General features: G+C 38.8%; 1 protein-coding gene across 13 annotated transcripts in view; it reads left to right on the top strand.

The window, feature by feature from the left end:
• PPFIA2 (PTPRF interacting protein alpha 2) overlaps positions 1 to 25,646 on the top strand; it is a 253,973-nt gene that overhangs the window by 121,937 nt on the left and 106,390 nt on the right. For all 13 annotated transcript variants that reach the window (XR_005559073.1, XM_039362959.1, XM_039362956.1 and 10 more), the window contains 2 exons: positions 19,278 to 19,379; positions 21,329 to 21,493. Coding sequence is in view for 12 of the 13 variants with exons in the window: in XM_039362959.1 (XP_039218893.1) it covers positions 19,278 to 19,379; positions 21,329 to 21,493 (267 nt within the window). In the remaining variant the exon portion in view is untranslated. The remainder of the gene's footprint in view (positions 1 to 19,277; positions 19,380 to 21,328; positions 21,494 to 25,646) is intronic.

Raw genomic sequence — 25,646 nt, 5'->3', positions numbered from 1 at the left:
ACTACAACTGCTTCTCGCGTCTGCTTTTCGCCAAGGACTCAACACTGGCGACGAGGATGGGATGCCTTACATCGCCTGGAAAGGAAGAGGTGTAAGCTTACCCAAGTGAGTCCTGAGCGGCGGAACGGCGTTGACTCGGCAGCTACCCGCCAATCCAGTGCGCATTCGGGGGTAGGCTGGCTGATAGACCCGTCTCCTGAAAATGGCAAAAGTCGGAAGGCTTTCGGAATTCGACGTCTCACATCCAGAGCGGTAGGAGTCCTACGTAGCCAGGGTGGAAAATTACCTCAAGGTAAACCAAGTGAGGGAAGATAGCTTGAAGGCTGCCACCCTGCTTTGTGTCTGCGGTCAAGACGCCTTCGAAATCGCAGAGAACCTTGCAGCACCTGTCCCATTAGAGTCTGTCAGCTACGCAGATCTAAAGAAGCTATTGAAGGAGCACTTCCAGCCCAAGATGTCCGTCATCGCATGGCGCCACACCTTCGAGCAGAGGGATCAACGATCCGGAGAGTTGGCCAAAGAATACATCGCCGCATTGAGGAAGGCCGCCAAGCACTGCGAGTTAAAGGACCTCGAAGAACGACTGAGGGACCGATTCATGTGCGGCTTAAGGCATCGAGATCTACAACAGAGGCTTTTCGCCAAAGAAGACTTGTCCTTCCAAGATGCCTTAAGAGCAGGCGGCGCCGTCAAAAACATGCGGCCGATCAGGAACAGTCCAAATGTTGCATCCGTGTACCAAGAGGACATCCAAGGGAACTCCGAGGAGGATCCGGACGAGGAAGTCGACCGTCTCCACCCCACAAAGGAAGGGAATCAGAAAGGAAGCTCTGCAGTTCCCCTCAAGTGCATCGGCTGTGGAGGTCGCCACAGGAGAACCGACTGCAAGTTCCGCTCCGCTATCTGCCGGGCATGCGGGAAACAAGGACATATTGCAGCTGTGTGTCTGGGCCGACGAAAGGTACAACCTCAGGAAGAACTGCACCTGAAAGGTACCAGGGTCCCCAGCCAGAATAGGGTAGGTTTTTGCGCTTCGCGAAGAAGCATCTTCAGGACAGGCACACACAAGCCCATCAAGAAAAAGCTGTCACTCAAGGTGAAGCTACAAGGGGTTCCATTAACTATGGAACTAGACACGGGGTCTGCCCTTTCAATCATATCCTTACATACATTTAGGAAGATTTGTTCCGGCAGTGGAACTCAGGCTAAATTAAGGCCTTCTGACATTGTGTTAACAGACTTTCAAAATTCGAGAGTGTGTGTTAAGGGGGAGGCCACCCTTAACGTACAGTATAAGAATTTTGAAGGTCCACTAGACCTATTAGTAGTAGGGGGTGAACGAACGAGTCTCATAGGACTCGATTGGTTTGAAGCCTTGGGGATACACGTCACGGGGCTCAACAGCTTACAAACACTCGACCTACAGGAAGTCTGCAAAGAATTTGCAGATGTCTTCAGCCCCCAGCTGGGCACATTCAAGGGACCCCCTGTGTCCTTAAAACTAGACCCCACTGTCACTCCCATTAGAATTAAAGCAAGAAGGGTCCCTTTTGCTTTAAAGAGTAAAATTGACACTGAGTTAGACAAACTGATCCAACAGGGAATCCTAGAACTTGTTGATTCCAGCACTTGGGAGACCCCCATTGTCACGCCTCTAAAGGCAAATGGGGACATTCGCATTTGTGCTGACTACAAATGCACTCTTAATAAGGCATTGCAGCAACATGCCTATCCTGTTCCTGTGGTCAGTCATATTCTGGCCTCCCTCAAGGGGGGGTGCGTTTTTGCAAAGCTTGACCTAGCTCAAGCGTATCAACAGCTGCCTGTTGATGATGCTGCTGCTATAGCTCAGACTATTGTGACCCACAGGGGAGCCTTTAAGGTAAAAAGGCTACAGTTTGGAGTGAATGTCGCTCCTGGGATTTTCCAGAGCGTAATGGAAAACACACTACGGGGCATACCGGGGGTTTGCCCCTACTTTGATGATGTCTTAATTGCAGGAGACTCCACACACATTCTAGCTGAAAGGCTAAGGGCTGTTTTGTTACGGTTCAGGAAAACAGGCCTCAAGCTCAAAAAAGACAAATGCAAAATTGGGGTGCCTTCTACTGAATTTCTGGGATTCAAAATTGATGCTGCTGGGATTCACTCTGCTGAATCCAAACTAACTGCCATTTTAGAAGCACCTAGGCCAAAGTCTAAGGCCGAACTTCAGGCCTTTCTGGGCCTCCTGAATTTCTACAATTCCTTTCTTCCACATAAAGCTAGTATAGCTGAGCCTCTTCACAGGCTATTAGACAAACAAGCAGTGTGGCAATGGTCACAAACACATGAGGCTAGTTTCAATGAGGTCAAGGCCTTACTCACTTCTAACAGTGTACTTGCACACTTCAATGAGTCCCTTCCTGTGTGCATCGCTTGTGATGCTTCCCCTTACGGGGTAGGAGCCGTCCTGAGCCACCTCAGGTCTGATGGAACTCAGGTTCCTGTTGCATATTACTCCAGAACACTGTCTTCTGCTGAGCGCAACTACGCTCAGATAGACAGGGAGGCTCTGGCTGTTGTTGCTGGAATTAAAAAATTCCATGATTTCTTGTATGGCAGGCATTTCACGGTCTTCACTGACCATAAGCCTCTGCTGGGACTGTTTACCACACGTAAACAAACTCCCCAAATCATTTCCCCTAGAATGCTTAGGTGGTCTATTTTTCTGTCTGCATATGATTTTTCCTTACTCCACAAGCCTGGGAAAGAAATGGGCCATGCTGATGGCCTCAGTAGATTGCCCCTGCCAGTAGTAGAAGCTGACCCTGCACCAGCTGTCAACATTCTATCCATCCAAGCCTTGCCCGAGTCCCCTCTGAATCCCAGAGATGTCGCCGCTGAAACAGGCACAGATCACACACTTTCACGTGTCCTTCTTGGGTTTTGTCTGGATGGCCTGAGCACTGCCCTCGTCCTGAGTTTCAGAGTTTCTGGTTCAAAAGGAATGAGTTGTCCACTTCTCAGGGTTGTCTGCTTTGGGGAAACAGAGCTGTCATTCCCACCTCAATGAGGACTAGGATCTTAGAGTCCCTCCACGAGGGTCATCCTGGCATTGTTCGCATGAAGGCCCTTGCGCGCAGCCACTTGTGGTGGCCTGGTTTAGATAAGGACATTGAGGCTAAGGTGCATGCATGCCACCTGTGCCAGCGCTCTCGCCCAGAGATGCCCCAAGCTCCTGTGCATAGATGGGAGGATACACAGTCCCCATGGTCTAGGGTACACATTGACTACGCTGGGCCCTTTCAGGGCCAGTTCTTCTTGGTCCTCGTTGACAGTCATTCAAAATGGTTTGAGGTTGTACCTGTCTCATCCACCACCACTGCAAAGACTATTCAGGTACTGAAGGGGATTTTTGCTGCACACGGGCTCCCAGATGTCATCGTGTCTGACAACGGCCCTCAATTTACTTCCTCCGAATTCCAAGCTTTCTTACAGGCTAACATGATTCGTCATGCCACGTCTGCACCCTTCCACCCGTCCACCAACGGTATTGCTGAACGCATGGTCCGCATCACAAAGGACGCCTTGAAAAGACTCACCTATGGGGACTGGCATCACAGGTCGGCTGACTTTCTCCTTTCTTACCGCACCACACCGTCCACTTCTACAGGGAGAAGCCCAGCTGAACTTCGCTGGGGGCGCAAACTTACTACGAAGCTTGACCGGTTGCATCCGGACAGACTGCCTTCATCTACCTCACATCCTAGGGCACCTAGACAACTACTTGTGGGTGCCCCGGTTTGGACTCGCAATTACGGGCCTGGTCATACATGGGTCCCCGCTTCTATTTCCAGGGTCACAGGTCCTCTATCCTACGAGGTAGCCCTGGACAACGGTCGTGTCCTGCGTCGGCACATCGACCAACTCCGCCCTAGGCGGGATCTTTCAGATGAGACTCCTGAGTCTTTTCCAGGGGGGGAAGGGGACCCTTTAGAGCAAAGGGAGGGGCACGAGCTGCTGCCCACCTCCAATGATGGAGCCACAAACGGCCCATTCCAAGATTCTGCGAGTGCCCCAAACAGGAATTCTAAGAGCCTATCCAACTACCAGGCATTCACGCCTACTCCAGCCAGGGAGTCACCCCGGGGGTACAATCACTATTCACCTGCACAGCACAGTACTCCAGTCAGGGAGGATACCCGGGAGCATCCCAATAAATCATACCCCGCAAGAGAGCTGGCACATAATCCCCAGAGTTGGCCTGATCTTACCCCAAGTCCTACAGGGGGTCAAACATACAGGGAGGTTGTCGAGGAACCAAGTCCCGACCGCAACACCTCTAGCCCAAATCAGGGAGTAACTGAGTTTTGGGAAGGTACAGAAACCCACACGACCCCGGACACAGAATGGGGTTTAGGGATTGGACAGCCTCCTGACAGGTCTTGGACAGACCTAGGAGGTTCTACAGAGATGCCCAGCAGTGGCTATCACTTCAAGGGGCCCGAGGGCCTACAGCTACGCAGGTCAACCAGGTCACAAAGTGACAGAAGCTCTGGCCTGACGAGCCCGGTGGGCGAGCAAGCAGGCCAGGCATTGGGGCATAGTCCTTGGAAGGCACCAAGGCAAGATAAGGAGAACAGGTTCACGTCTCCCTTCAGTCAGGATACACCTGTCAGAAACCCAGAGCTGAGAAGGTCACAGAGAGCAAGGAAATCTCCTAAGTACTTAGAGGATTACATAACATTGCTGGCTAAACAAAAGCCAGTAAACAGTAGGAGCACTGGGGAGTAGAACACTGCATCAAGAAATAATTGTATGTTGGTAGTAGTCTTAGCCCGGGGGAAAGGGGTGTTATGTCCCGAGCCTTGCAAACGGGCTCGGGGCGTTTGCAGGCAGTCCCGGGCAGGTGCAAGCTGCCCGGGACCAGACAGGCTGTTGCCAGCGCCTGTGCGCATGCGCGGGTGCTGGCGCAGGAAAAGTAACACATTGACCCAGGAATTGCCTATATAAGAGGCTGGGAGGTTTTGGGCTTTGCTGAAGCCTTCACCTGTAAGCTGAACACAGAATAAAAGAAAACCTGAGAACTACAACTTTTTCTCGCGTCTGCTTTTCGCCAAGGACTCAACAGATATCATCAAGCTTTAATTGCATATACTGAGCAGATGTTCATGGCATAGCCAGTGAAGTCTTCTGCATGCATCAATTGTTGAAAGCAAGACGAGATTTTGATTAGCTGTTTTAGCAGCTATTTTACTTGTGTTGTGTAGTATTCAATATGGCATTTCAATGTTCTTGATAAGCAGTAATTGCTTTCTTTTGTCGCTGCATTATTTTGCTTGAGTTAGTGAATCCTACATATATGTCTCCTCTGTTTCTTTCATTATTTTGAAGGAAGGAACTTTTAAAACATAGAAAACTGTTTGCTGCCAACTCCATTTGCTGTTGAATTTGAAGGCTCTGGGGATCTTTTAGTTTACTTTCTGGACCATGAATATATAGCCTTTTTAAACCATATACATTGTAGACTTGGGACATTATGACAATTATTTTTAATTGTTTATCACTTAAAATCTAAAGGAAAAGTAAGTTTTATTTTAGGTAATAGATTACTTTAGATTGCTGGCAGTTTTGCTATTAGTATGATTTTTGGCACTGATTGATGGCCAAGGTATCTAATTATTGGCTAGAATGTTTATGTTTCCCTGCTATGCTTTTAACACTTTTCTAATGAGATGATCATAGCACTTTAGGCAGGTTGCTGCTATGTTTGTTTCTGCAAGATGTCACTAATCTCAGTTTCTTCACTATCCTTGATCAGGAACATCTGTTGAAATCAGATTCTTGTGTTCCTCTTGTCTCTGCTGGGTCTTTGAATATGTCACTTGTATGTTTTTTTAAAAGCCAAGACATGTTTGTTGTGATTAACTATCCAATTAAAACTATTATTTCTGATTCCACTTCTGCCCTACAAGAAACTATTCTAAAGAAGTAAAATCAACACATGACCATAATTTCTAATATATCATTCAGGAAAACTTGTAAGCCAGCTGCAATAGCATCCAAAGGAGAGGTTCTATTTATATCATGTAGGTGTTGATCTATTTTAATAAGACAAAAATTAACATATTGACTTTATGCTTACTTTAACAAATGCATTAAGGGCAAAATATATTTACAGTTAAGTCATTACATTCATTTATCTAAAACATGTTTTCTTCATCTTCTTGGTTACTAAAAGGAGAAACTATATAGCTTAATGGTAGAGAACCTCCATGCAGAAAGTCCCAGGTCCCATCAACCAAGTGATATCTAAAATGTAGGGACATCACTAGTGTAGATACTCAGTACTGAGATAAACAAACAATTAATTTGATCTGTTATAAGGCATTTTCCTCTATTTATAACACAGAAGATAAGTTTATATAAGTGATGCTTCATAAGTAACAAGGGTCAAACAATAGATGTAGAAGGGAAAAAACTGAAAAGTAAGTGTTGCCTTTATACTTAGAAGTCAGTTATGATTCTGATTATCTTCCTGCCAGCTTGGGAAACCTGAATTATTAGAGTAATGCATTTCTCCTTCTTCCCAAATTGTTCTAACACTTATAATCAGTCCAGCTTGTTGTTGCTGTTGTTTTGTGGTCAAGAGCTAGGCATTGCAATGTCAAATAGAAGCATGGAATAGTGGAAAAAGTGGCACTGCCCACTGGTTATTTTGGCAAAGAAGTGCAGAAACCATAATTATGGGGTGTTTTTGTTCTGCTAGAAAAAAAAAGGAATTTCTCTGGAGAATATTTGTTGTCATAAATCAATCAAATATTTATTAGAGCAATATAAAACACCTGCTAGAAAAAATACACACATTTCAGTAATAATTAACACAATACTGTAATATTAAAACATTATGATATCTCTATAAATATTCTTGATGTTAACATTAAAACGATAAGCTAAGAGGGAAAGATGTAAAGACAAATAAAGATTAAAAAAATAAGGATTCTCAGTGAATTTATCCATGTTACTATCCTAATTTATCTGTTTATAAATTTTAATAAAAAGTTCCTTATCTGAGGATACTTTCATTTTAACCTCTAACATGTCAATAAAGGAAGAATAACAGTTTTTAAACTACATTGGTCATATGGGCAATGTAAAAGAGCTTGTGTGATGGTTGCTACAATGTTTACATTGCAAAGATAAGTACTAATAAATGTGGGGATTTGGGTGAATCTGATGCAGAATTGAGGAAGGTAAAATATAAAGCCTTTATAGCAAAGAGCCAATAGGTGAGTATTAGCAGCCATGCCGTCACTTTTGCTTTTTGTTTCTTTAATTCATTTCTGAGCATCACATTGGATATAGTTCTAGGCACTCCAAAAATGGTTCACAAAATTTTATATGGCTTCAAGTGATTTATATTGAAGGAATGATCCCAACTAAATACCATAGCACAGTTGAGCCAAGAGTTTGCTATAAAACGTTATGTAGCTGCTTTTAGGCATTCATTACCTTTTGTCCAAATAAAATTTATAATACCGTGTTTCCCCCAAAATAAGACCTGGTCTTATTTTTTTTTCTTCCAAAAGAGGCACCAGGTCTTATTTTGGGAGGATGTATTTTTGACTGACCTCACAGCTGCAGCACCAACAGCCCCCCCCCCAGCTTGCTCACTTCTGCAGCCGAAGAAGCAGCTTCATTCTGCAGCTGAGAATGGAGCTCCGACCTGCAGAAAAAATGGGCCAGCGAGGCAAGTGTCAATCCAAGGGAGCCTGGCTACAGTCATAAGGTCTACCTCCTACCCCTGCCTTAGCTTGATTTTTAGGCATGCACCTCACCCCAAAACTAGGGCTTATTTTTGGGGTAGGGCTTATATTAGGCCCACCCCCCAAAATCAAGCCAAGGCTTATTTTCAGATTAAGTCTTACTTTTGGGAAAACACAGTAGTTGTACTTATTTCTGCTTTTGAAGCAGCACAGTCTGTATCATCCAGGCACCTGCTTGAAGTTTTTAGGCTGCTCAGTTTCCTTCCCTTCAATAACCCATTTAAATCCACCATTTTTTTTCAAAAATCACTATTTTGTCTGCTAGATATTAATTATTGATAAGTGCTTTTGGTGGAAATGGGTTGAAGTTTTTGAGAGTGAAAGTTTCAGTTGACTTAACAGGTGTTGGTGAAAAGATAGCAATATTATCAGGTTATAGAAATCTCAGCAATCTTATTGTGAGCTGGAATAGTTATCATAGTTTTTACATTTCTTTTGAAACAAATATTGATATACTTCTTAGCATTATACCTTATGATACTTTGCTAAATATATATTTATTGATTGGAACTTGTGTTAAAGCTAACTTTTCAGTATTTGAGAGTGCTGTGATCAATTTAGTCCAATTCAGCAAGTCATTGATTGATGACTATGCTACGCACAAAAACAAAATACTGAGAGAAAATCCTAAAGATAGGTATATGGTATATTACTGATCCCATTCAATGAGGACTGAAATATGCTTAGTGGTAACAGATCATTAAGGAGTAGAGAGAATAGAGTAGACTATTAGGAGTAGTGAGAGACTATTCAAAGGAGAAAAAAGAAGGGGAAATGAAATGTTGCATACTTGAGTTTTAATATTTTGCTGAAGTTCTCACTTCTGATGTCTATTTATAACATTTGGAACAAGTTTAAATTTGGAATTGCAGTTTTTGCTAGTTTTTCAGAGTTTTTGTATTTCTATTCAGTAACGTATTAATATTCAGTAAAGCACTTAATTAAGAAAGCCATGTTATAACTTCACTTTAATTTTATCCTGGATAAAAGCTGTTAAATTCCTTAATGTCAGACTTTGTAACACAATATGAATGCTGATAATTTTACACATATAATATTGCACTGCCTTGTTTAAATAATTTGTGGAAAATTACTTGTCTATAATACATGACTGTATTGCTTGAAAATGTTTTGTAATAGCTAATATTTGCCCCTTATCCAATTAAATAAATAATTAAAATATTACATAAAAGGATAAAAGATAAAAAACATATTTGCACAGAAAAATATTAAACTAGTTTGGATCTATATAATTTGCAAGTCAGCAATATTTTATCTGACACTTGATTTTTCAATTTTTCTTAACAAGCTGCTTTGAATTTTTTTACAAGAATAGTCTGTCATATATAATTAAATATAAAGAAAAATAAATAAATTGGACTTGAATAAGTCTAACTATTCTGATGTTGGGTCTGTAGTTCCAGAGTAATTGTTAAAACCATTGAAAGAAATAATGTTTTTGAAAAACATTATAACTAGATTAATGGAGGCAGTAACCATTTCATTCTTTGAGGAATAAAATATTAGAAAATGTGCTGAAGAAAACACCTTAACCAATTTTTCTCCTTTGGAAAATTAATTCTCCTTGATATTATGCTCAGTTCTTCTGTACAGGTACTTAAGGTATATATGTAATCAGGAATAATGTCTGCCAACACCATTTATCAGATTGATCTTCTACTTTATGGGATCTTTTTTCTCCAGGCTTAGCCTTAAGTAGACATCTTAGTCTTACACAGCCAAGATTTCCATGTTTTTCATCCCTTAAGACAAGAAAAGACACACAGACTCCTCTAGATCAGGGTTTTTCAACCTTTTCACAGATTGTACCACTTTTGGACACGACAATATTTGAGTACCACCAGTGTTTAGCAAGCTGTCAAAAACTTGATGACTAAAAAAAAGGGGGGGGGAATTTTGGGTTTTACAGATTAGGTTCATTTGTTGTTATAGACATGGCTAGTTTATAATATTATGGAAAAGTAAAAAGTTGAGATTCAATATTAATGCTTTCTTCTACTGCAACAGAGGAAGTATGTTCTTTTTCCCTTCTCCCACTCACTTTCCCCCTCTTTTTCCTCCCCATTGTGTCCTACTATTTGCTTTTGTATTTTTGTATTTTATTCTATAATCTAATAAAATATTACAAACTGTAGAAAAAAATAAAAAGTACCAGTTTAAATTTCTTCGGTGGCTGTTCCTTTGCTGAATCACTTTCCCTTTGCACTGACAAATGTATAATGAATTTATCCATGTTTATTAATATGCACCACTACCAGCTAGTCCAGGGGTCTTCAAACTTGGCACTTAAGACTTGTGGACTTCAACTCCCAGAATTCCTCAGCCCTCATGACTGGTTGAGGAATTCTGGGAGTTGAAGTCCACAGGTCTTAAAGTTGCTAAGTTTGTAGACTCCTGAGCTAGCTGGTTTGCCGTTCTGAACTCTTCCATGGTGTAGTAAGAATGCGCCCCCCAATCCCTTCCCTGTACCATTAAAGACACAGGAATCAAGTGCAAAGCAAAAAAACCTCACAAAACTCCCGGTTTGTTTTTTTTTTTCTCTTTAAGCTGCCTCAGGTCACAATGTTGCAATCCTAGACTGAAAGGCTCCGGCAATTGCAAAAACCTTTAGCTTTAAATTAAGCCTGTTTACCTTCAAAGAAAACTTTCTAAAAGCCACAGATTGACTCATTTAAAGGGGGTAAAACTAATTACATTTGTTTAAGGGGATTAAACCTTTCCTGTTGTCTTTTTTCCCCTTCCTCCACCCAAACCATGTTCTTTTATAGCCTCTCCTTTCCCCCCCTTTTTCTTCAGTTCACCTCCAGCTCCGAGCTGCTTCTGGAAGCGCCAATCAGCTGGAGCCCTGCCGGCTCCTGCGGCTTCTGCCAGCCCAGACAGTCCTGTAGCTGCAGCTCTCTCTCTCTCTCAGGCTTGGCTCGCTTCAGCTCATTCCCCTCCCCTGCTACACTTGGCTAGCAATCACGTACCACCTCCCTTGTGGCAAAGTACCACAAATGGTATGCGTACCACCGGTTGAAAAGCTCTGCTCTAGATGTTGAAGTCCCATTGTTATCAGCCCTTAACCAATGATGGAGAATGATGCATTTTAATTTAATAAAACTGAAAGGAGTTGTCATTGCTCACTTCTGCCTTAACTGGAGCACATTAAAATGCCTTAAATCCATTCTTGTCTCATCCCCGTTTTTATACTGAGCCTTAAAAGTTTTGGTTATCAAATTATGATCCCTTATCTTTCAGTCCAATCCTTTTCATGAAAGCCTCATTTGGAATACTGAATTTGTGAACTTGCCTTTCTTGTGCAATTAAAGCATCTGATTTAGAAACCTATAAAATATAACTTAGTTGCCTTCTATTATTTGCATGTGGCACATCATAAGAAAATTATTTACACAAACCTGGTTTTATGTTACATCTAAGTTCTGGATCTTTTCACTGTCATGGCTAGCAATAAGCTTTTAAATAGAAAGCTTCATGTTTTGGCAAGTAACTAGAATTGCTTTAATAAATAAGCAAATAAAGACACACTTATTCTGGGAATATGGATTGGAAATTTTGTTCATGTTCACAAGGAGTAGGAAGGTAGGGGGAAGGCATTGTTTGAGTGACATTTTTGGTACTGTCCCATTGGGCAAGTGGAGGTAGCTAGAGAAGGAGTATTGATTGGTTCGTAGGGTTCTCTGTTGGATCTGCAGTTGTGAAGGATAGATAAGAGGGAGGTAAATGTGCATTATATACACACATATGTATATACAGTGCTTTTTTTCTAAAAAAAAAAAAAAAGGTGCCGGAACTCACACACGTCATACAACCCGCCTTGCCTACACTACAAGGTTCCATCCAAAAAAGGTGGAATCTTTTAAATCTTCTAAATCCAAAATGAGAAAAAAAGCCCTGTGTATATATCATTTATATTCCACCAATTTCAACAAATGCTAGGCAACACATATAAAAGTATAAATATCTTAAACCAATAATTAAAACCTGAAATGATAAATGTAATTGCCCTAATTAAAAAATAACAATCCCAGCTCAGACTCAATAGAATGTTACAATTATACAAGTTATCAGAATTTCTGTGGCTACATTGTTCTAGAACAGTGGTTCTCAACCTTTTTAATGCCGCGACCCCCAACCGGTCGTAAGTCGAGGACTACTCAACTGGTTGTAAGTCGAGGACTACTCAACTGGTGCAGCCCCGTTTGCAGAATGGGACTTTTGGCAGGCTCAGCAGGGCAGAGACAGCCTGGACAATTCCTATTGGCTTTTGAAAGCCAATAGAATTAGACTCTATTCAAGAGAATCTATTCTATTGGCTTTCAAAAGCCAATAGAATAAAAGGGTGTAGCACAGCTAAGGAAAAGGGGAAAAAATAGCGGACTGCGTTGTTTGGCAACCCCCGTGAAATGGTCGTTTGACCCCAAATGGGGTCCCGACCCACAGGTTGAGAACCACTGTTCTAGAAAGATGGGCTATTACTGAGACAGACTGTTCCCCCAAGGGACCCATAATATTCCTTCCCAATTTTACTGAACAGGACAGGAATATTCTCATTGGAGGAAGTAGTCTTCCAGAAGCCTGGATCTAATCTGAGCTTTTAAAATGGAAAATTATGCATTTCAACAGTTTCTGTCCTTTACTGTTTCATATATTGGTAGAATTATTACTGCTGATTAATTTAATGCTTAGATTATTATGGTGTTGTTTTGTAATAGTTGTTGGAACCTTGCAGTTTCTTTATGAATTTAATGGTGTAGTTCTGTCTGTCAAACAGTATTAGTTCTGCAGCAGCTTCTGTCTTGAGGCTCCTTAAACTATGACTGACCATGCAATATATCTAAGAGAAAAAAATAATTCTAGATGACAACATCGCTTTTTCTGTGCATGTGTGAAGTAAATATGCAGCAAAGATCATTATCATCAAAAGTTGTTACATAACAAGGTAGAACTAAAATTTGTATTTTTAAATTTAAATTTAAATATTTGTTATAAGATTCTGCTATTATACACTTCCTACACGATCATTTTCCATCATTTAATCATTTCTAGGCCAACAATATATTTCATGAAGCTTGTGTTCCTGCTATTATTATTGTATCTCTCAAGATTCAAGCCTGATAGAATAATCTCATTCTAAATATGAAAGATAAGCTTCATTTTCTTATGAAGCTTCTCAAAAAAAGCTTGTGGATATATTCCAGGAAGAAGATCTTTTTTTTTTATTGTTTCTTTTCACAGCAGAGAAGTGAAAATGCTTAGCTCAAGCATAACCTTAGTCCACTAGATCTAGTAAAACTCAAAATGGGCTGTGTCAGGTCTCCCAGCGTCTCTCACATTCCCCTTGAAGTTCTTCACACTTTTTACCTGGGACTCTACTTAACAACCTGAGAGATCACTTAACAATGACAATTGGAAGTGCAGGGATTGTGGTCATTGAATGAAGCAGTCATATGTTATTTTGTTTAAGCTATTCACTGAGATTCCTATTGTGGGCGAAAGTTTGTATAAATTATAACATTGGAGAGTATGTAAAAACTTATATCTAATAAAGCCATCTTGCAGGCTCCCTGTTTGCAAAAGATCCCTAGGCCTAGAAGTACCATCTGACCTTGGGGAGATGGTATTTCAAAGAGCAGGTACTGTTGCAGGAAAGGTTCACTCCTGGGTCTTATCAGCTGGAGCTGTGTAACAATCAAGACCCATAACATGCCCTTCCTGCCAGACCTGAGTAGATATAATCGAAAAGAGGCAGTCCCAATTCTCACATACATTTTAATTAATTTTCATCTATCTACATTTGATCCAAGCTCAACTGCAATTTTCAAGGCCAATTTGGAAGACCAGGATATATTTTCTTTTGGAAGCACATTAGATTTATTTGTTTTAATGTGCTTTTCTTTGCTTTATTAATTGACTTCTTTAACAAAATTCTGTTCAATGGAAACTATATATTTAGGAAAAGAGAAAAGGAATGTTCTGGCCACATTCTTGTATGTTGGAGGATGGGTAGAAAACTCAAAGCAAGGCTAAGATTCCTCTTTCTAAAAACTCTATCTAGAAGACCCATGGAAATTCTGATGTACTTCTTTTAAAGTGAGAAGGCATACTGGTCCTCGCAGAAACCTTTAGGAGCTGTATAAGACTGATAGGTGGGACCACGATGCACAAATTCATGTTCATTTTGCCATGTTACTCTCTCTCGCACACAGAGAGAGAGAGAGACACAGAGAGAGAGAGAGAACCCAAAGAAACAAACAAACAAGACTAATGAAAGAGAGAGACTTGTTTATCTTATTCTATGGCCATAGATAGTGTTGAAAGAAAAATCTTCAAGTCCAGACCAAGCCAGGAATAAACAAAATGGAGGCTGTTCGGAAAGAAGGTTATTGTTTATTGAAGAGCAGAGCCAACAGCATGTGGTTCTGGGACAGTTGACAAAATGGAGTTGAGATAGGTGGGCTTTTATACCTTCTTTGGGCTTTGTATTTGAGGTTCTTCCTGTTCCTGTGGCTTTGTACTTGAGGTTCTTCCTGTTCCTGTGGCATGTACTTTGACCTGAGCTTGAGTGTGCCCTTTTGGTATTCTAATGGTGGTTGGTTAATCCTATTGTGTCCTAAAGGTCGTGTCTTTAGATTTTGGGTGGGGGAATGTAGATTTTAGTGATCTTTGTCTTTCTAATCCCATCAGCTCCAAGCTTCCTGGCCCCAGTCTTCCTGAGTGAATCACCAAATCTGCATTTCTAAAAGCTGGTTTCTACTTGTGGCAGAGAGACTTGGAGGGGAATGGTTTCTGCCTAAGATTTTTCTATTATGCCTTTGGGGAAAATATAATATTCTGCCTTTTTAATATCCCCTTAAATGTTTCCTTTTCTTGGGGGGGGGGTGCTGACTTCCTACAATAGGAACTACAGTCTTGTCTGTAACCGCATCCTACTTTATATTGAGATTGAGTTCAGGATTATAAGGGAAGAAAGTCCAGAAGGTTTTATTTTGCCTATCCTAACCCTAAAACAGAAGCCATTTCTCTACTCCAACAGTCTGCTAGGTGACTGGGAGAAAGTGTTAGCACTCTTTGTTTCCCAGTATTCAGACAACTGACTTGTTGACTACTGAGAAAACAGCTTTGGGCCTCCAAGGTCTCATTGCCTGCACAGGGATCAAATAAACCAATTATGATGCATATGAGACAGGACACTGAAAATGAGACTGTATATTTTTCTCTCCCTGTAAAACGCACAACACAAGTAAAATAGAACTATTTTTGTCCTTTTTATTCTTCTGTAGTTATTCTTGGGTTCTTATTATGTAATTATTTTTCTTAGTGTTTTTGGATTTGCTTACTATCTTTTATTGAACCAGGATTGCTTTTTTATTTATAGATAGTGCACATAAACATAGATAGCACCACATCAGGTTAATTAGAAGATAAATGTGATATAAAAAGATTTTGCACAATGCTACTAAATGATCAGAATTCATCTGTGAAGACGAACTGGTCAAGAACAGTTTTCAAGCAAATCATGACAATGTCACTAGTGATCCTGTAATTATTTCTTAAAAATTATTATCAAACAAAAACAATTAAACCGAAGAACTTAGTTCATAAATAAATTGGCCTGAATCCAGATATTCCAAATTTAGTACATTGGGATAACGAGTAATTTATTTTTCTGAAATTTATAAATAATCAAACCTGCAGTTTATTAGTTTGATAAAAGCCTAGTCTTATAGTAACCACAGACAGACAGAATATAACATAGAAACCATTCTTATTTATTATACTGGGCTGTTTTAATTACATATGAATTATTTATAATTATTTTAGCAGATATTTGTCGTGTAATACAGTAAAATAATGAATTGCCAAAATCTTTTTATGGAGTGACTTTTGCATGTCAAATTATTGTGAAGACATCTCACTAAGAAGAAATACCTTTCCATAATCTGAAGATATTGCTTTCCAATGGAAGGGTAGTAATTTAAGTTGACAAATGCAAGAAGTTCATATCCTCCATACTTTGTTTATGTTTACATGTGTGTCTCTGTGTATACACTTATTATCTTCAGAGTTATTTTATTTTAACCTATGACTTTGCTGCCAACATCTGGGAACATTGGTTTTGTCCCATGTAAGTCTGTAAAATGCACATTGCTGCCTATTGAAATATGTGTTTGAACATATAGCTATTACCTATCAAAGTTTCATAAAGTAAGCTCTGAAAAAAACCAATCTACGTGTTTATAGGTATATCTAGAAATGGTCTTTTATGGTTGCTAGATTTCTGGATCTATGAAAATACGATCTGAGCTCGTTCCTGTCGTTTCCAATCCTCTTGTAGAACAGTTATGCCTAACTCCACTGAAATAAATACAAAAAAACTAACTCCTTTGGTTTAATTGGATCAGCCAGGGTTCTAGAAGCTTTGTAAATATTTCCAATTCTGAGGGATTCAGTAACACCACTTCCATCTCCTCAAAGGAAGCCAAAAGAAATTGTGGGGTATCTAAAAGAGAGATCTCTTACACTTTTTAGTAGCTTCCCAAATCATTATTTTTTTCCAAGCAGTTCTCATAGAATTTCTCTTTAGCAAGAATTATTTAGATAGTGGAATAGAATAGAGCTGGAAGGGACCTTGGAGGTCTTCTAGTCCAGCCCCCTGTTCAAGCAGGAGAATCTATACCATTTCAGACAAGTGACTGTCTAGCCTCTCTTTAAAAGTCTCCAGTGATGGAGCACCCACGACTTCTGGTTAATTGTCCTCACTATCAGGAAGTTTCTCCTTAATTCCAGGTTGCTTCTCTTTCATCAGTTTCCAGCCATTGTTTCTTGATCTGCCCTCTGGTGCTTTGGAGAATAACGTGACTCCCTCTTCTTTGTGGCAGTCCCTTAAATACTGGAATACTGCTATCATGTCTCCCCTATTTCTTCTTTTCTTTAGACTAGCCAAACCCAAGTCCCGCAGCCGTTCTTCGTATGTTTTAGTCTCCAGGCCTAAGAAAAAGTTGTAAGAATTCCAGCAACTGAACAAGTTACTATTTAGAACCAATATATCTCTATGTATATTACATTACATAAAATACTCTAACTTTCTTTCTAATAGTGACTGTTTTTATGGCTGAGATTAGGTAGACCACTTTACCAATGACAAGAAAATTCGTATTTCCAACACATCAGATCAAGATTGGCAGATGACGTGGCTATTGTTCCTTCCACCATTTCATGAATACTGTCAGTGTAACTGCTCCACATCATAAAAAGTATAAGTAGTCCTTGAGTTATGAACATTTCAGTATTTCCAATGCTAAGCAAGACAGTTGTTAAGTGAGTTTTGCCCCATTTTATGACCTTTCTCACCATAGTTGTTAAGTTAATAACATGGTTGTTAAGTAAATTTGGCTTCCCCATTGCCTTTGTTTGTCAGAAGGTCACAAAAAGTGATCACATGACCCCAGGGCACTGCATCCATCATAAATACATGCCAGTTGCCAAGTATCCAAATTTTGATCAAATCATCATGGGGACCCTGCAGTAATCGTAAATGTGAGAAAGCGTCATAAGTAACTTTTTTCAGTGCTGTTATAACTTTGAATGGTCACTAAATTAATAGTTTGTAAATTGAGGACTACCTGTATTACCCTAGTCACGTCCACCATATCATTCTTTGTATCAAGAACATTAAGACGTATACAATTTGTATTGTTCCTCAAAATTCCCCTACCATTTGTACTTTTTAAAATGGATAAGAGAAGGTCTCCTATAGTATTTCAAAGGCACTAAAGCACCATCTATGGCATCACAGGCAGCCTGTAACACTTACTGTAGTGATATGATTATTGCCTGCAGGGAAAGTTTCTGAACTTTCTCTTCAGGAATCTCTGCTACAATAAGATATAATTTGAAAGTATAATCTGGGCTTAAATGTCCTCTGAGAAAAACAATGTGTAACAAATCAGTCATCCTGAAAATTAGACCTTAGGGTGATAATGAGTCTTTGGAAACGTTGTATCTTTTCTTTCCATATCCATGCATTGGTGGCTTGTTTTCTCAGTGTCGGAGAAAATTCTAACCATCAATTATTAGGTGCTGACAATGCTACCTATTAGACAAGCAGTACCATTCTGTTCCCTTTGTTGACTTTATTGCATTTATATCCGTTTAGTGTTATAAAAGTCTGTAGCTCTCTTGCACAAAGGCACTATTACACTGGTTCCATTCCAACAGGTTTGACTTTTTTCCTTGTTGTTTCACTGTTCTAAAGCCTGATGATGAAATAAGACCAATCATGGAAATGTTGTAGTTGCCCAATAGATTCTGTTTGCAGCTTCTGCTAAAGCAAGGAAACTGCTTTGGCTCATTAGATCTCTAAGATCGGTACTTTTGTATCTCTGCTCCAGGTAATGCTTTTTACCACTTTTAGTCTTACCTTTCATCCTATCTACTGCCCCGAGGGTCTACTCTGAGCCCTTCATCTAAGGGGCATTTGTAAAAACTATTATTATCCTTGTAGTCAAATTGTTTCTTTTAAATTGTTTCTAGTATTGTCATATTTACATTCAGGGGCAGAATAAATGCATACTTTAATAAAGCACCACTGTCTCCCAGAAAACAATTGTCACCACCATCAGCTATACTTGCTACTCAATCAGATTTGTGATATACAGAGACAAAAATGAAAAAGAAAAAGTTGTTCGTCTATAACTATCACTCTTTGAGTTGTAATTTGTGTATTCATATAATCCACCTTCTTGCCCATCTTTATATACCTATTTGGTGATATTTCTTGTTCCAAAATATTTATAATAGCTAGGGAACTATGAGTACGTGGTAGGATTTTCTTTGTGAATATGTTATGTAGGTCTATTTCCTGTCCCAAATCACCTATTCTATAGCAGATTTCTGATGGAACTATTATGCGCTTGTAGAATGTATGTATGTATATATAGATGGATGGATGGATGGATGGATTGATGGATAAACACATGGATGACCACTTGAAAACCACAGTTATAGTCAGTAACTTTCTCATTTATAGGTATAAATCTTACTCATATCAATCTTACATCATGGTGCACTATTTAATATTTTCTCAGTGATCAGCATTATTTTTAGATTCTCCCTTTGATAATCATTAGCTGAAACTATGACATTGCTGGACAGGGTTTTGGAGCCATGATGAATGATTTAACAGAATAACTACTATTGGGAGGTTTGCCTGTTCCTTTACCTTTTACATTTTGGGAAAAACAAAGAAATAGTTACAGTGTCTTTTTTATTATTTTATTTAATTTCAAAGTCTCTAACAAAATAATTCTTAAAGCTATCTGAGTTTTTTTAATTTAAAGAAAGATGTCAAAAGCATTTCATTATATTAAATTTATCATTTTAATGAGAAATTGAAAAGTGTTTATAAAATTTTCTGAAATAATGCATATTTCTATAATTTTGCAGGAATTTGCTGCACTTACAAAAGAACTAAATGCATGCAGGGAACAACTACTGGAAAAAGAAGAAGAAATTTCAGAATTGAAAGCTGAAAGGAATAATACAAGAGTAAGTAGAAAACTCAATTTTATATACCATTAACAGAGGACTTTTACTAATAGAGCGGAAGTTATTGAAGAAATGTAATAACAGCTATATTAGATCTGTGGAGGTCTTGTCAGAGCAAACATATTCTACGTTAATGATATTGTATGCTATTGTACTCTCTTTTTGAAAATTCAGATTTTTATATTTTTGAGATTAATTCTATTTTCAGGTTTATCTTTTCGAGCCATTTTTAAAATAGATTTTACTGAACAGTTTCAAGATCACCTGGTTTTTAATAGTTGCCCAGAGATTACTCAGTCTGGTTTTTGACCAATATATGAAATTGAATAGGAGACACCTGAATATTGATTGAGAAAATTTTGGCTGTTAATCTACTGACCTCACAAGACCTTTTAGTGATCACTGATTATGAAACATTTTGAACTCATAAGTGGTAAGTGTTCCCAGATAATTCTTCAAGATATCCAACTGTTCATAGCAGGTAAATTCCAGAAAATGTTAATATACAATGGCTTATCTATCAGAAATCTTTCAAAATAAGTGCTACAAAATTAACATTTCCCTCCTTTTTGCTCATTTTATATTCAAGATGCCAGAATTCTATATGAAATTTAGAACCAAATGATTATGAATACAATTATGAAACCCATTTAATTTGTGGTAATAATGACAACAGAGAATCGCATTAAGTAATAAATAGATATCTTCTGTTCCAACAGCTCAGCCATTAAGCAAAATGGCAGAGAGAGAGAGAGAGAGATCTCTAGTTGCTTCAGTCTCATTCAGATAAAGTTTTCTCATATGGTGGCCTGGGCCTAATTTATTTTATTTTTCCTTTTGTTTGCCCCTCTCCCAGGACTAAGAAATTACTTAGACAAGCAATCTTCCTGATGCGTTTTTCTCTATAGCTTAATATATCCCAAAAAGTGCTAAAGACAAGCTCACTGACCTTAATTAGTTGATTAGAACCCTCAGGCTGGCTAGTACTGTTGCCTGAAATTAACCATATCTTAATCAGTTTCTCACTGAAGGCTTTTGTTGTCAGCTACACAAAAATTAATCATAAATGTGTGCACTGGTCAGAATTTTTTTTTTAATTTCCATTTATTACTGTTGTATTTATGAATAATCACTAAACAAGGCAGTTGCTAACTGAGGAGTGGCTTGTAGTGGCTGAGGTGCTTGACTGATAGAAGGGAAATCTAGGTTCTAATCTTCCCGTAGGAATGGAAGCCATATGGATGACTTCGACTGTGAAGTCAAAACTCATCTATCTATCATCCTTCATTGACTAGACCAGCATAGTAGATCATGATGCATTCCCATCAGTAAACAGTCCTTTTTTTCAAGGTCCTGCTGATTTTGATTCAAGCTGATGCTTATTGGTTAAATATTAACGTAAGCATAATATACTTTCACCTGTATTTATATACTGATTGTTTTTAGTTTATTTCAATTCTGTCTCAATTAACAATATATTCCTATTATTAGATTTTTTTTAGTTTATCACTCCAGGTATTGTGATATAGTGAACTGGACTAGGGCCAGAGAGACTCAGATTCAAGTCCTCTGTCATCCATGGACATCATTGAGAGTCATTCTCTCTCAATCCAACCTAACTCATAAGATTTTTATGAGGGAAAGTTGAAAGAAGTGCTAGGTACCCTGTCTTGAGCTCATGCAGGAAATATGGGATATAAACCTAACTAATAAATACATAAATAACAAATAAAAATGAAGCTGTTTATTCCAAGAGTTCCAATAATTATTATGTACAGTTTATTTCCTGCTATTTTGTTTACACAGGAGCTTGGGGGGGGGGAAAGTGTTATAAGGTTTCTAATATTGGAAAACTTGCCACTTTTGTTACGATTTTCTTTTAGGTTTTAGAAATACAGTGGCACTGAGTTTTAGGTACTAATGAACTACCTTTTTTAATGTTGAAACAGCTGTTACTGGAACATTTGGAGTGCCTTGTTTCAAGACATGAAAGGTCACTGAGAATGACAGTGGTGAAACGCCAAGCACAGTCTCCCTCAGGAGTTTCCAGTGAAGTTGAAGTTCTGAAAGCATTGAAATCTTTGTTTGAGCACCATAAGGCTTTAGATGAAAAGGTACAGTATGGAAATAAATGCTTGCTTACGTTGCATATTCTCTCTTTGCTTCCCCTAGTCTGAAGATTTGCTCCTCATTCTATTGGCATATGTGAAGATGATCATTTCAGGACGTTATTCCCCACGTCATCTTTTTGTTGTTGTTGTTGTTGTTGTTGTTGTTGTTCTTGAAATAGCAATAGAGGCAAAAACTATATGTTAAAATGTTGTGATGATCGTGTCAAGCCTTTATATTGAACACATGTGTTATGCCCTTCAGTGAAGTCAGTGCCAGACCATTCAGAAGAACTAACTTTCTTGAGGATTTGTATATTCCCCATTTTTTTTGTTCTAAAATAGCAAACATTGAACTATTGATACATTTTTATGATTTTTGAAGTTCATTTATTAATTCCCAAAGCAGACATCAGATTTCATCAGCATATAAAAGCAGAGTCTTTTCAGATTATCAGATGAGGCATGTATTTCTCTTTGCAATTTTTTGAAAGAAAGTCCATATTTTCCAACATCTCAGATATTTGAAACATTTTTTTTCATTATAATGATGAGGAAAAGAATTAAAATCCAACCTTAATTGTATACATCATGATCTGTGTTCATCGTATTCCTCTGATTAACAATCCTGTGAGGAAGACTGATCTGAGATAGACTATTTTACCTTAAACTGAATTCCACTTAATTAAATATTTGCTTGAAGTGCTTTGTTCTTCTGTATTAATATATTTTGTTAAGAGCCTGCCTTCCATTGACCTAAAATCAAAGAGCTAATGAAGAGTATCAAGTTGTTAGTTTATTATCAACATTTAAAAAATACCTTTTACAGCTGCAATATATGAAATATCAGATTGTACATGGCATGGTGCCTAGTGAGGAAATTAGATTTTAACTTTAATAGTATGACTAGCAGACCTATATATTTGAAAGACTTTGTTTTTAATGCTAATTTACTACAAAAGAGTCACAATAAGAAAGTAAATGATAGGATAATATTTCTCCACTTTCCATGTTGAAGCATTGATTAAAATAAGTTTTGCTTTCCACTTCTGATGTGCATTGGAGATAGCAGATACATCACATGCACAGAAATCTCTATTCTTAACAATTAGGGAATCCTAACGAATAAAACTAACCTTCATATGAACAAAATGCCCAAAGCTTTGAGCCCCAAATGCAATATCCATAGAGGCGATTCCACTCTGTAGTGTTCAAGCTGGATCAAACTGTCAGAGTTTGTAACTACTTCCAAACGAGTCAATTAATCGCAGTTAATTTGTTTTACTATATACTAGTAAAACTCTTGTTATGACATTGAACTGTGTAAAACAGTTCATAATTCAGGCATCAATTTTTGAATCAAGATAACTTCAAAAGTGCTAATTTATAGAATGTGTCCAAAATCCAGGATTTATGACTCCCAGGGAATGACAGTTGTGGCTGCTTCGGAGTGTTGGCTGCTGCTGGTCTGGGATGTCTAGTTCTCTTTTAAATGAATTATATGGAAATAATAGTTACTAGGTATACCAATAGATTCCTGGGTTTTTTGTTTTTTTTTTGAGAAATGAATATTAATGATTACATATAAATTTAGAATGCTATCAAAACACATTTACTGTTTCTTTTATTTGAAATGATACTAAACTATTGAAAATAATATTATTCCGCCATTCAAACAATATTATAAAGTCCCAGGAAACCTTTACGTTTCCATAGTGATTAAATTTAATCTTTGTAATCAGAATTTACATAATGCATTATTGCTGGAAATGGTCTTTGGAGACCAGTATTTTTTATAATACTGGTGACAAATAGATTTAAGGAATTAGATCTGATAGATAGAGTGCCTGAAGAACTATGGACGGAGGTTCACAACATTGTACAAGAGGTAGCAACTAAAACCATACCAAAGAAAAAGAAATGCAAGAAAGCAAAATGGCTGTCTGAGGAAGCTTTGCAAATAGCTGAGGAAAGAAGGGAAGCTAAAGGCAAGGGAGAAAGAGAAAGATACACCCAATTGAATGCAGATTTCCAGAAAATAGCTAGAAGAGATAAGAATGCCCTCTTAAATGAACAGTGCAAAGAAATAGAAGAAAACAATAGTATAGGGAGAACCAGAGACCTCTTCAAGAAAATTGGAGATATGAAGGGAACGTTTCATGCAAAGATGGGCATGATAAAGGACCAAAATGGCAGGGACCTAACAGAGGCAGAAGAGATTAAAAAGAGGTGCAAAATGACACAGAAGAAATATACAAGAACAAGCTTAGCATCCCTGATAATCATGATGACGTGGTCACTGACCTTGAGCCAGATATCCTAGAATGTGAAGTGAAATGGGCCTTAGGAAAGCTGAGCAACAACAAAGCTAGTGGAGGTGACAGTATTCCAGCTGCGCTATTCAAAATCTTAAAAGACGATGCAGTAAAAGTGCTACACTCAATTTGCCAGCAAATTTGGAAAACTCAACAGTGGCCACAGGATATTCCAATTCCAAAGAAAGGCAATGCCAAAGAATGTTCAAACTATCGCTCCATTGCACTCATTTCACATGCAAGTAAAGTTATGCTTAAAACCCTACAAGCTAGATTCCAGCAGTATATGGATCGAAAACTTCCAGAAGTATAGGCAGGATTTCGAAGAGGCAGAGGAACTAGAGATTAAATTGCCAACATACGCTGGATCATGGAGAAAGCTAGGGAGTTCCAGAAAAACATCTACTTCTGCTTCATTGACTATGCTAAAGCCTTTGATTGTGTGGTTCACAAAAAATTGTGGCAAGTTCTTAAGTACCAGACCATCTTATTTGTCTCTTGAGAAACCTATATGCAGGTCAAGAAGCAGCAGTGAGAACTGGACACAGAACCACTGATTGGTTCAAAATTGGGAAAGCAGTCCGACAAGGCTTTTATTCTGTCACCCTGCTTATTTAACTTATATGCAGAGCACATCATGAGAAAGGCAGGGCTAGATGAATCAAAATTATTAAGATTGCCGGGAGAAATATCAACAACCTAAGATATGCAGATGATACCACTCTAATGGCAGAAAGTGAAGAGGAACTAAAGAGCCTCTTGATGCGGGTGAAGAACGAGAGTGCAAAACAAAGAGAAGGACAAGGGAAGACATGATAGCAGTATTCCAATATCTCAGGGACTGCCACAAAGAAGAGGGAGTCAAGCTATTCTCCAAAGCGTCTGAGGGCAGGACAAGAAACAACGGATGGAAACTAATCAAGGAGAGAAGCAACCTAGAACTAAGGAGAAACTTCCTGACAGTTAGAACAATTTACCAATGGAACAACCTGCCTCCAGAAGTGGTGAATGGTCCAAGAACGGAAGTTTTTAAGAAGAGACTGGACAGCCATCTGTCCAAAATGGTGTAGGGTTTCCTGCCTGAGCAGGGGGTTGGACTCAATGACCTTCAAGGTCCCTTCCAACTTTATTATTATTATTATTATTATTATTATTATTATTATTATTATTATTATTATTATTATTATTATTAAAAATTGGCTTGAAACTCAACATTAAGAAAACCAAGATCATGGCTTCCGGCCCTCTGAATTCCTGGCAAATAGATGGGGAAGAAATGGAGGTAGTGACAGATTTTATCTTCTTGGGCTCCAAGATCACCACAGATGGGGACTGCAGCCAAGAAATTAAAAGACGCTTGCTCCTGGGGAGGAAAGCTATGGCAAATCTAGACAGCATACTAAAAAGCAGAGACATCACCCTGCCAACAAAAGTATGTATAGTCAAGGCCATGGTTTTCCCAGTTGCAATGTATGGCTGTGAAAGTTGGAACATAAGAAAGGCTGAGAGCAAAAATATTGAGGTCTTTGAACTATGGTGCTGGAGAAGACTCCTGCGAGTCCCCTGGACTGCAAGGCGATCAAACCGGTCAGTCCTAGAGGAGATCAACCCTGACTGCTCTTTAGAAGGCCAGATCCAGAAGTTGAAATTTAAGTACTTTGACCACCTAATGAGAAGGAAGGACTCCCTGGAGAAGAGCCTAATGCTGGGAAAGATTGAGGGCAATAGAAGAAGGGGACAACAGAGAATGAGGTGGCTGGATGGAGTCACTGAAGCAGTAGGCGTGAGCTTCAATGGACTCCAAAATGGTAGAGGACAGGAAGGCCTGGAGGAATGTTGTCCAT

Source organism: Crotalus tigris, unplaced genomic scaffold (assembly GCF_016545835.1).
Source record: "Crotalus tigris isolate CLP2741 ecotype Arizona unplaced genomic scaffold, ASM1654583v1 scf7180000019496.3020429, whole genome shotgun sequence".
In the NCBI taxonomy this organism is placed as follows: Eukaryota; Metazoa; Chordata; class Lepidosauria; order Squamata; family Viperidae; genus Crotalus; species Crotalus tigris.
Note: the sequence above shows the minus strand (reverse complement) of the source record. Positions and strands in the feature narration are given on the sequence as shown.